Below are 13621 nucleotides of genomic sequence, written 5' to 3'. Positions count from 1 at the left end.
TTGCCAGTGAAATTCGTTTGAATTGTTCAGAAATGAAGAGCATGGAAGCAAGAGTCTGAAAGGGTAATTCTTAACTGTTGGACACATGCAGCTAAGTCTCATTTTTCGTAAATTATCTACGAGATAATTTACGAATTTTCATAAAAAATCATAATGTTGTAACTTAATAAAATGGGTACAGTTGAAATTTTGATTTCATTGATGGAGTTAGATGAAAGAAAGATTCTTCGCAATATTTAACGGCAGAGAAATGCTTGGATTTATGAAAATATTTCTGCACTGACTATAAGTCATTTTTACCAAGATTTGTGACAAAATTAGGAATGATATAAGAAATTGACATTCAAAATATTCACTTATTAAAAATATGAATGAAATGATGATTTTTATCAGATATAAGCCTCGTGAGTAAATGGATACACTATGTTTTCTTATTTTAGCATTAAAATTAACTTTAAAAATTTATTATTTCAACTTATTTTTTAATTATTTCAAAATAAGATAATTAGTCAAAAATATTCAAGTTAATAATATTTTCATCAACATATTATCATTAAAATATTCACCTACTATATATTGACAAAAGATTGTTTTATTATTTTTCAAAACTTAAAAAAATGAAATGAAAAACAAAAATCAAAAAATAAACAAAAAATTTTTATAAATTTTTATTTATAATTTTCAATAACAGATTATAACAGATTTATATCCGAAATGAATGTAGTATTTTTAAATTAATAATAATTTTTTTATAATTTATTTCAATCAGGGAGCTATAAATCATGCTATTTTCATTTCGAATACCAAATATGCGAGTAAAAGGCTTACAACTAAAAATTAGAAAAAACTTAAGTAAAATTCACTGAATGTCAGTAAAAAGAATGTATTATATTCGTAATGCAATTTGATGAATGATAATTCCTTTTAAATAATTTATTAAACAAATTTTTCTATTACTAATAAAAATTTATAAAATCATACTGCGGATTTTTTTTTTAATTTATTTTTGAACAAATTCTATTTTCTGCAAACATTGCAGATTAAAAGAGAAGTTCTTAGTTCTCAGAGCGAAAACCAACTTCTTAGTTGAAAAACCGCATGGCAATTGCCCTGCGTCGACAGATTTATTACTTGATTGATCAGTCAGTCCTATTCAAAATCCCCGGTGTTTAGGGGGTGGCGATGGTCGAGACGCGGGAAAGTTTACCCCCTGTTGTTAATGGTCAGGGGAAAGCAAAAACATACCAGGCCGGTTTAGGAACGTTCTGCCAATTTCTTTTCTAGTAAATTGTGTTCAACCTTTATTTTGACTGCGGCCGTTTTAAGAACATTCTTAAGCTGGACAGCCGACGCTCGATGGGTTAATAAATTCTATGAAATTATTCTTGTTTTACAATGAATTTCAAATTAATAACATCAAGGTGTAGCGCATGCTTAAATAACTTGAATGAAAAGAGAGGCTATTCTACATATTTTTGAAGATATTGTTTATAGCTCTCTGCTTTTCATTTGTAGCACAGGCAAAAAGAGATAAATTCAAAAACAAATAAAGTTTCTTCAGATGATTCATATCGATTTACATAATCCAATTTGTTAGAATACATAGTTACATGGAATCCAAAACTTTTTTACTACAACCCAAGTATTATCTATTCTATTAATAAATTCTATGAAATTATTCTTGTTTTACAATGAATTTGAAATTAATAACATCAAGATGTAGCACATGCTTAAACAACTTGAATAAAAAAAGAGGCTATTCTACATTTTTTCAAGATACTATTCATAGCTCTCAGTTTTTCTTTTGTAAAATTGGCAAAAGAGACAAATTCAAAAACAAATAAAGTTTCTTCAGAGAATTCCCAGCACATCACATCACAGTAAAGTGTAAAAATGTAAAAAGCTGCTCAAACGGTAAAACAATAAATGTTTAAAAATAAGCATGTGCGTTTAATACATATAGAAAATGGTGCATTATATAAAGTTATGTATGACATTATACTAAGATCACAAACAAAGCATATCATTAATGAGGAGTTGCGAACATCAATTGATATAAATAATAGATGTTTATATGTATGCATACTTCTATGATTCCAATATAAGTCCAATTAATTTCAATAGCAGGAAATCAAATAAATTTTTGTTTCTTTTTGACTAGAGACCACCTTAAAAGATTTTTTGATATGCTTTGATTTCTACAAATGGGGAGGATTTCAGAAAATAAATATGAACTTGACAAAATTGTATAGTATGCTTTATATTTTTCAAAAAAGAATAATTTTTCAACATAATAAATAGTACATCAAGATGCAGCGAAATGCACTCGAATGGTTTATGGACAAAGAAAAATAAAGAGAAAGAAAAGATATACACCATTCAAAAGACGTCAGTACTTTATACAGTTTTTTTAAATCATCAACGACAAGTGCAATTTTTTTTTATATATTTTTATTTATTTATTTTTTTTTGTCACTAACGTCGAGTGAGAAAAGTTTATATCTTTTGTAAAAAAAGGATGCAATGGTTTTCAAATATGCATCCAGTTGAAAATTATGCATCCATATGCATACAGTTTGAAAATTATCAAAGATACGAAAACAACTTTCACTTGTAATTCACAGTACTTATATTTAACACATGTAAATGTTGGTGCATAATATATCTTGTGCATGGCATTATGCAAGAAATACAAACAATTCATCTTGTTTAAAATGTTGCGAACGAATATTTCAAATAAATGTTTAAATATAAATTGTGCATTTATCATATGTATATGTAGATAGATATATAGTGCAAAGATGTATTATCATATGTATATGTAGATAGATATATAGTGCAAAGATGTATTATCATATGTATATGTAGATAGATATATAGTGCAAAGATGTATTATCATATGTATATGTAGATAGATATATAGTGCAAAGATGTATTATCATATGTATATGTAGATAGATATATAGTGCAAAGATGTATTATCATATGTATATGTAGATAGATATATAGTGCAAAGATGTAATATATAATATGTGCATAATAATACAATTGTGCTGATAGTATACAATAATAACAAAGGATCTCATTAATAAGGAATTGCGACTGGACCCTGAAAAATTCAATAAGGGGGAATCAGATAAATGTTTGATAAATCGATTGAACAGTTCAAGTTTTTTCACTGCACTGTTGAACGTTTTAGATTTTTCCCATTGACTAAAGACCAAGTGGTTTTCAAAATTCTTTGATATGCTTTGATTTCTACAAACGTGGAAGATTTCGAAAGAAAGAACAACGGGTTCTGACAAAGTACATGCTTGGCTAATTGGTATAGTATGTAGCTCTATTTAATATTGAATATCACATTTGATAAGTGCATAAATATTTTATCCTCTATTGAATAATGCTGACTTTTTCTGAAATAATTTTAAAAGTTATCCCCGCTTAAAACCTTTTTTTTGAAAAAACATAGCGTTCGGGTATATTAGAAGAAAGAATTATAGAGAATGTTTGATATTATATTATAGATTGCTGTAAAGTTATGATAAATTGAAAACATTCCTTTTATTAATTCATAGATGGAATAATAAAGGTATGACTAAAGGCTACTAGTTTAAGCAACAAATTTAAGTTTAAAATTAAGTGGAACAGATTGTTCTAAAAGAAATCTAGTTGAAAACCAAACTGCTGGAATCTCTTAGATTACAAGTTCTATTTTTTTAATCTTTAGAAACAGAAAAGAAAAATCCAACCCAAGTGGGGACCAATAAAATTTGCTTTATATTCTTCAAAAGCTTAAATTTGCAATATCAACATGCAGTGAAAAAATGCTCTCTTGAATCGGTGAAATAAATAAAAAGTGAAATGAATATTTGACCATACCGAGACGTCAGTGCTTTAGCCCTGTTTTTTATGTCATCAACAAGTGCAATTTTTTTCTATATATTTTTATTTATTTATATATTTTTTTATATTTTTATTTATTTATAATTTTTTTATCACCAACGTCAAGGTTGAAAAGTTTTTGTATACTGAAAAACAAGTGTGGAATTCATTCGAAGCATACATCGAATAAATTGAAAATTGTCGAAAACTATTTTCATTTGTAATTCACAGAAGTAATGTTTAGCATATACAAATATCGGCGCATAATATATTTTGTGCATGCTATTATACGTCTTATTTATAAGGATTTGAGAACTCCAAATGTTTCAAACAATATATGTTTAAATATAAATTGTGCATTTATGGCATACATATATAGATAGATAAATAGTGCAAAGATATAATATAAATTGTGCATTTATGACATACATATATAGATAGATAAATAGTGCAAAGATATAATATAAATTGTGCATTTATGATATACATATATAGATAGATAAATAGTACAAAGATATAATATAAATTGTGCATTTATGACATACATATATAGATAGATAAATAGTGCAAAGATATAATATACAATATGTGCATAATAACAATGAGAATATATAATAGTCACAAAGGATCTCCTTAATAAGGACTTGCGACTGGAATTTCAGTAATGGAAAATCAGATACATTTTTCATAAATCGATTAAACGGTCCATGTTGTGTTACTGCATTGCTGAATGGGTTTTCTGTTTCTAGAGTTTTCTGTTTCACTAGAGACCACAAATTATCTATTGGCTTATAAAATTTCATGATACGCTTTGATTTCTAAAACCATTGACGATATCGAAATAAAGGACAATCAATTCTGATAAAATATATATCTGACTTTTAAAAACAAACAATATATACACAGTTCGTACAGTATGGAATGTGTGTTAAATGTTGATTACCACATGAGAAAAGCGCATAATTATTTTTGCCTCCAATAAAAGAATGTTAAATTTTCCTAAAATAGTTAAATAAGCTATCCCCTTTTATATAAAAAAAAATATGGTGTTTATGTTTATTATTAAAAAGAATTATAGCGAATACATAAGGTTTTTAACATAAATTTGCTCATAAAAAATGGATATCTTCACATTATTAGTTTATGATTGGTGAAAATATAACGAAATGGCGGATTCAAAATAAATAGTTTAAGCAACAAATTTAAATTAATACTTGCTTGGAATATCGTTAATTTTTAAAAGAGAAATAGTTGAATACCAGAGAGCTGAGATCTCTTTGATTACAAGATCTATATTTTTATCTTTGGAAACTGAAAAGAAAAAGGAGAAATTTGCGTAAAATTTGCTTCATATCTCTCAGAAAATTATTATTAGAACATAATATCAAATGAACATGCAACGAAATGCACTTTAATCGGCTTATCGATCGTTAAAAAATGATTAAAGGGATATTCACAATCGATAAAACGCCAATGCTTTATACCGTTTATTTTTAAATCGTTAAAGACAAATGCGATTTCTTTTAATCACTAATGCCAAGTGCGAAAAATTTTTGTCTATTGATAAAATATTTGGAATTTATTCCGAACAGACATCGAATAAGTCCTTCAAAATTGTCAAAGTTACGAAATCAGTGCTCATTTTGGAACATTTAAACGAAGTAGACAGTTAATTTCATGCAATTTCTCCTTTTGATAGCTATCAGATAAACAAATCGATTCATGAAACAAAACAAAACATTGTTCTCGGGACCGGTTTTTTTCAGAGGTTATAATAATTTACTGATTTTTATCCACAGAATCTTCTTCTGGTTACTTGAATGTCTTTTGGATTTTACTTGGCCTTGTATCTCTTTGCCTGTCCGATTCTTTGCTCGAATCCTTTGGTAATCGGCTTGACGGACTTAATCGTCTTGACGGGCTTAATCGTCTTGATGGGCTTAATCGTCTTGACGGGCTAAGTTGGCTCGACTGACTTGTTTGGCTTGACGGGTTAAGTTGGCTTGATTGACTTGTATGGCTTGTCAGGTTTAGTTGGCTTGATTTACTCCGTTGGCTCGATTGCCTTGTTCGGCTTATTTGGATTGACGGAGTAAGATGGCTCGATTGACTTGTAGGGCTTGACGGGCTTAGTTGGCTTGAAATCAAGCCAACGAAACCCGGTTGGCTTGATAGACTTGTTGGACTTAATTGGGTTGATGGGCTTAGTTGGCTTGATTTACTAGGTTGGCTTGATAGACTTGTTCGGCTTAATTGGGTTGACAGGCTTAGATGGCTTGATTTACTCGGTTGGCTTGATAGACTTGTTCGGCTTAATTGGGTTGGCGGGCTTAGTTGGCTTAATATACTCGATTGGCTTGTTTGGATTTGAACTTGAAACCAAATTTTATTCCGTCTGAGCTCGCTTAAAATGTCTTCGGCCTCCGGATGTACCAAACCACAGAAACTTTCCCATAAGGGTTCCACAATGTATTCGATAAAACCCACCTAGAACATCAATAACTTTGTCAGCATTTTAAATTAGTCTTATAGAAGCATTTCAATTTTTAATATACTTGTTGAAAATATTTTAAATAACCAGTTTTTAATACATGCATAATAAAATCATCTTAGTATTTATTATTTTTAAGTATGAAAAGTAGCCATTTAATTAAATATTTAAGGTTTCTGCATAAGAAATTTTTGTCTTTAAGCGTTCCGTAGAATATTTTAATATTGTCTGAAATACCTAGACACAGTACAGAAAACACCTGGCCCAAAATACCAAGACATTCTGTAGAATTACAAATAAGGTTTGAATTTGGTATTCAATAGAAGTCTAAGAAAATGAGTCAAAGGTTTTTTTAATGTCAGTCCGGTGGCTCTTTAATTTGAAGTTTTATTTTGCGATTGTTATGTCCAAATTCCTGTATACTGTATATCTCTCACACATAAAAATCATCGAATAGAAGTGTATTATTAAAACTGTTAAATATTAAATAAAATATTTTCTGTCATTTTCAGTTAAATTATCATCGTCCACTTCTAAATTCACTGAAATAAGAATACTTAGAAAGCAAATTTTTGTTATGGATACGTAAACATCTAATTAGCCTAGTTTTATTGTGATACAAATATCGAAACAAACAAAAAGTTACGAAATTTTTCTTCATTCTATCTTCAAGCAGATTTGTAAAAAATCATTTTGAGATAAATGAGGGCAGTAAAAATTTTTAGAATAAGAGCATTGACATGAGCACCTCAAATAATAGTATAAATTATACGAAAACAATTCTGGCTGAGTAGGTATTTGGAATGAAAATGATTTTGAAAAAATGTCGATTGGTGCGACGAAAGTTGCTGTGAATTTTAAAGAATTTGAAAAGATCAACCATTAAGGAATAAAGATTTATTAACGAGCAGAAGGATCAATCTATTAGCGATTTCAAGCTAAAATTAAAATAATTGTACTTAATTAAAATAATTGTAATTAAATAACACATATATCGAATTAGTTTTGACAATGTTTCAAACGTCCACAAAAGCCAAGTCAGAAAATTAAATAATTTTTATTAAATAATAAATAATTATAATATGTATTTATTTTTAGTTATCAATGTATGATTATTTTGCTAAGAATCAAGAATTCTTTAAACTGCATTCTACTACTCCCCCCCCCTTTTTTTCTGTAATTTCAATAATATCCTATTAACCCTTCAGCCGTCCTCCCCCGTCCTCGAAAATTTCTGTTTTTCGCAGCATTAAAACAAACAAAAATAAAAACTCAAACAAGTAAAAGTTTATAAAGAATTTTAACCGTTTAAAAGTTCAAAAATATAGAAGAACGTTTGAAGCGCGTTGCGTCCGCCCTGCAGAAGTTCCACTTGAACGCGTTAGACGCGTTACGGACAAAGATGAGGTTAGCTGAAAAAATCAATAAATTGTTATAATACACTATTCATGGAAATAAATATGTGAGATCAGATGAATGTTCCTTTGCTTAAGGCTTCCTTATGCTGGAACCGAGTACATTAGGTCGGAGGGAGATGCTTCAAAAAACTTTACGCCAATGCTTTCATAATGCCAAACTCATTCATTGCCGAAAACCCTGCGCAAAATCAGAATACTCTCTCTGAGCACAAAAAAGTTGTTCAAAGAATCTTATCACTATAACGCACAGTTCTCAAGAAAATTACAAAACAAAATATATGACGTCACACTCCAAGTTAGAAATATAAGCTTTCACAAACTTCGAAAATTTCTAAAATGGATGAAAGACGAATATTAAAAAAATAAAATTTGCTTCTCATAGTCTTATGAAAGTAGATTAGTTTAAAGAGCAACATATAGTGGGTTCGTGTCTGCTCGGCAAAGGAACAATCGTCATTCTACTTGGTTTTAAATTATGGAATAACCTAGCCGCTGGATTGAGCGCAAGGATCCATTTGTTTGGGTATCATGATCAAGCACAAAATTAAGATACACTTTTTATTATTTATGAAACACTATACAACCATCGATTTTCATTATCAAAGATAAATAGATAGAAACACCTAAGATTTCAGGCATGATATCAAACGGCCACATTTGCTTCACCATGCAGTAAACGGAGCTAAATTGTGCCGTAATATATTCGGTCAGAAATAATTTCAATCTAAGATGAACTTGCACCACTTTCAAAATAAACAGATTTTCAAAACTGTCAAGAGCAAAAACTGCCATCTCCAAATTACTAGAATCTGATTTTTTTTTTTTTTACTTTAAATTGTTTACGCATAAAATGATCATAACAAGTTTTATCGATAACTAACATTATCTAATTTTTTTTTTCAAAAACGGACTTGCCCCACTTTCAAAATAAACGGCTCATATGGATCTAATTAGATGCAGATAAGATGCAGACTTGATGCAGGCCTAATTAGATGCAGCTCTATTTAGGTGTGGTTCTAATTCGATACAGATCTGAATATATCTAGTTATTTGCAGCTCTAAATAGATCCAGATGTAATAAGATGCAGTTCTGATACGGGCCTAATAAGATGCAGACCTGCTTCACACACAATTAGATATAGATCTGTTTAGAAGTGGCCCTAATAAGATGCAGTTGTATTTAGATGCGAATCTCATGCGCGCTTAATTAGATGCAGGACAGATGCTGGTCTAATTAGATGCAAATCTGATTCCGATCTAATTAGATACAAACCTGATGCAGAATCAGATATGGATCTAATTAAATGTAAATCTGATGGGAGCATAATTAGATGCATATCTATTTAGAAGCGGATCTAATTAGATGATAGATCTGATGCGGGCCTAATTAGAACAAGTTATATGCAATTCTACTTACATGCAGGTCTGATGCAAGCCTAATTAGATGCAGATCTAAAAATATCTAGTTACATGCAGTTCTAATTAGATGCAATTCTAATAAGATGCAGGTCTGATTCGGGCCTGATTCAGATCAAACTAGATGCAGTTCTATTTAGATGCGGATCTAATCAGATTCAGATCTGATTAGATTCTGGCCTGATTAGACGCAGTTCTATTTAGATGCGGATCTAATCAGATTCAGATCTGATTAGATTCTGGCCTGATTAGACGCAGTTCTATTTAGATGCAGGTATGATGCGGGTCCAATTAGATGCAGATCTACTTAAAGACGGGCCTTATTAGATGCTTATCTGATGCCGGCCTAATTAGATGTACACCTGATGCAGATCTATTTTGATATGGATCATATTAGATGCATACTTGCTGCAGGCTTAATTAGATGCAGTTCTACTTAGTTGCGGAGCTAATTAGATGCATGTCTAAGTAGATGTAGTTACATGCAGTTCACATTTGATGCAGATCTAATTAGATGCATGTCTGATGCGGGCCTAATTACATGCAGAGCTGATTCAGATCTAATTAGATGCACGTATGAAGCGGGCCTGATTATATGTAGACCTGATTCAGATCTAATTAGATGCTGGCCTGATGCGGATCTATTTAGATATGAATTTAATTAGATGCAGATCTGATGCAAGCCTAATTAGATGCAGACTTGATGCTGGTCTAATTAGATGCAGATATGATTCAGATTTAATTAGATGCACACTTGATACACATCTGTTTATATATGTATCAAATCAAATGCAGATCTGAAGCAGGGATAATTAGATGCAGACTTGATGCAAGCCTAATTAGATGCAGTTGTATTTAGAAGCGGTTCTAATTAGATGCAGATCTAATTTGGGCCTTATTAGATGCAGATTTGAATATATCTAGTTATTTACAACTCTAAATAGATGCAGATGTAATTAGATGCAGTTCTGATGCGGGCCTAATAAGATGCAGACCTGATTCAGATATAGTTAGATATAGATCTATTTAGATGAGAACCTAATAAAATGCAGTTGTATTTAGATGCGGATCTCATGCGAGCTTAATTAGATGCAAACCGATGCAGATTTAGATATGGATCTAATTAAATGTAAATCTGATGGGAGCCTAATTAGATGCAGTTCTATTTAGATGCGGATCTAATTAGATCAAGCTACATGCAATTCTACTTAGATGCAAGTCTGATGCAAGCCTATTTATATGCAGATTTAAATAGATCTAGTTACATGCAGTTCTAATTAGATGCAATTGTTATAAGATGCAGGTCTGATTTGAACCTAATCACTTGCAGACCTGATTCAGATCTAACTACATGCAGTTCTATTTAGGTGCAGCTCTGATGCGGGTCTAATAAGATGCAGAACTGATGCAGATGTAATTAGATATAGATCTGTTTAGATTGGGTCCTAATAAGATGGAGATGTATTTAGATGCGGATCTCATGCGCGTTTCATTAGATGCAGCACTGATGCTGTTCTAATTAGATGCAAATCGTATTCCGATTTAATTAAATGTAAATCTGATGGGAGCCTAATTAGATGCAATTCTATTTAGATGCTGATATAAAATAGATGCTAGTTCTGATGCAGGCCTAATTAGATCAAGTTATATGAAATTCTACTTCCATGCAGATCTGATGGAAGCCTAATTAGATGCAAATCTAAATAGATCTAGTTAAATGCAGTTCTAATTAGATACAATTCTAATAAGATGCAGGTCTGATTCGGGCCTGATTCAGATCTAACTATATCCAGTTCTATTTAGATACAGATCTAATCAGATACAGTTCTATTTAGATGCAGGTATGATGCGGGTCCAATTAGATGCAGGTCTATTTAGAGACGGGCTTAATTAGATTCGTACCTGATGCCGTCCTAATTAGACGCACGCCTGATGCAGATCTATTTTGATATGGATAACATTAGATGCAGAGCAAAAAGATACCTAATAAGATGCAGATCTAAGTAGATGTACTTACATGCAATTCAAATTTGATGCAGTTCTGATTCAGATCTAATCAGTTGTATGTATGAAGCGGGCCTAATTAGATGCAGGCCTGATGCCGATCGATTTTGATATGTATCTAATTAGATGCAGACTTGATGCTGGTCTAATTGGATGCACACCTGCTTCAGGTCCTAATTAGATTCAGTTGTATTTAGAAGCGGTTCTAATTAGATGCAGATTTGCATACATCTAGTTATTTACAACTCTAAATAGATGCATATGTGATTAGATACAATTCTGATGCGGGCCTAATAAGATGCAGACGTGATTCAGATTTAGATCTATTTAGATGTGGCCCTAATAAGATGCAGTTGTATTTAGATGCGGATCTCATGCGTGCTTAATTAGATGCACGCCGATGCAGATTTAGATATGGATCTAATTGAATGTAAATCTGATGGGAGCCTAATTAGACGCAGTTCTATTTAGATGCGGATCTAATTAGATCAAGCTACATGCAATTCTACTTAGATGCAAGTCTGACGCAAGCCTATTTATATGCAGATTTAAATAGATCTAGTTACATGCAGTTCTAATTAGATGCAATTGTTATAAGATGCAGGTCTGATTTGAACATAATCACCTCCAGACCTGATTCAGATCTAACTACATGCAGTTCTATTTAGGTGCAGTTCTGATGCGGGCCTAATAAGATGCAGAACTGATTCAGATGTAATTAGATATAGATCTGTTTAGATTGGGTCCTAATAAGATGGAGATGTATTTAGATGCGGATCTCATGCGCGCTTAATTAGATGCAAATCGTATTCCGATGTAATTAAATGTAAATCTGATGGGAGCCTAATTAGATGCAATTCTATTCAGATGCGGATATAAAATAGATGCTAGTTCTGATGCGGGCCTAATTAGATACAATTCTAATAAGTTGCAGGTCTGATTCGGGCCTGATTCAGATCTAACTATATCCAGTTCTATTTAGATGCGGGTCCAATTAGATGCAGTTCTATTTAGATGCAGGTATGATGCGGGTCCAATTAGATGCAGATCTATTTAGAGACGGGCTTAATTAGATGCGTATCTGATGCCGTCCTAATTAGACGCACGCCTGATGCAGATCTATTTTGATATGGGTAATATTAGATGCAGAGCAAAAAGATACCTAATAAGATGCAGATCTAAGTAGATGTAGTTACATGCAATTCAAATTTGATGCAGTTCTGATTCAGATCTAATTAGTTGTATGTATGAAGCGGGCCTAATTAGATGCAGGCCTGATGCAGATCTATTTTGATATATATCTAATTAGATGCAGATCTGATGCAGACTTGATGCTGGTCTAATTGGATGCACACCTGATTCAGGTCCTAATTAGATTCATTTGTATTTAGAAGCGGTTCTAATTAGATGCAGATTTACATACATCTAGTTATTTACAACTCCAAATAGATGCAGACGTGATTGAGATATAGATCTATTTAGATGCGGCCCTAATAAGATTCAGTTGTATTTAGATGCGGATCTCATGTGCGCTTAATTAGATGCAAGCCGATGCAGATTTAGATATGGATCTAATTGAATGTACATCTGATGGGAGCCTAATTAGATGCAGGCCTAATTAAATGCAATTCTGCTTAGATGCGAATCAAGTTTCATGCAATTCTACTTAGATGCAGTTTTCATGCAAGCCTATTTATATGCAGATTTAGTTACATGCAGTTCTAATTAGATGCAGGTCTGCTTTGGGCCTACTCACATGCAGACCTGATTCAGATCTAACTAGATGCAGTTCGATTTAGGTGCAGGTATGATGCGGGTCTAATTAGATGCAGATTTAAATATATCTAGTTACTTGCACGTACAAATAGTTGCAGATGTATTTAGATGCAGGTCTGATGCAGGCTTAATTTGATGGAGTCCTGATTGAGATATAATTAGATGCAGATCTATTTTGATACATGTCTGTTGCGGGCCTAATTTGATGCAGATTTAATCGGAGTTTCACACATGATGCTGTATTATTATCGAAATACAAAATTAAGATTTACTTTTTATTATTTATGAAACATTGTACAACCACCAATTTTCATTATCAAAGATAGATAGACGGAAACACCGTTGATTTCAGACATGATATTAAACGGCCACATTTGCGTCACCACCAATATATTACGGAGCTAAATTTTGCCGTAACATATTCGTTCAAAAATAATTTCAATAATCTAAGATGGCCGGCGTCCTGGCATAGGGGTAGCGCGTCTTCCCCGTGATCTGGGCGTCCCGGGTTCGAGTCCCGGTTTGGGCATGGTTGTTCTTCTGTTCTATCTGTGAGATGTGTGAATGTGCCCTCCTGTAAAAAGGGGTTGTGCAAGCGAATGAGTGATGCGTGAGTGGCAAAGTCGTACTCTTG

General features: G+C 31.9%; 1 protein-coding gene across 1 annotated transcript in view; it reads right to left on the bottom strand.

The window, feature by feature from the left end:
• Window positions 1-4357: 4357 nt before the first annotated feature.
• Window positions 4358-13621, bottom strand: part of LOC129959140 (cAMP-specific 3',5'-cyclic phosphodiesterase 4C-like) — a 29871-nt gene continuing 20607 nt past the window's right edge. The window contains exon 8 of the mRNA XM_056071966.1: window positions 4358-6369. Coding sequence (XP_055927941.1) covers window positions 5695-6369 — 675 coding nt within the window. The 3' untranslated portion in view covers window positions 4358-5694. The remainder of the gene's footprint in view (window positions 6370-13621) is intronic.

This window comes from Argiope bruennichi, chromosome X1, assembly GCF_947563725.1.
Source record: "Argiope bruennichi chromosome X1, qqArgBrue1.1, whole genome shotgun sequence".
NCBI classification, from domain to species: domain Eukaryota; kingdom Metazoa; phylum Arthropoda; class Arachnida; order Araneae; family Araneidae; genus Argiope; species Argiope bruennichi.
This window is presented reverse-complemented; position numbering and strand designations above follow the sequence as displayed.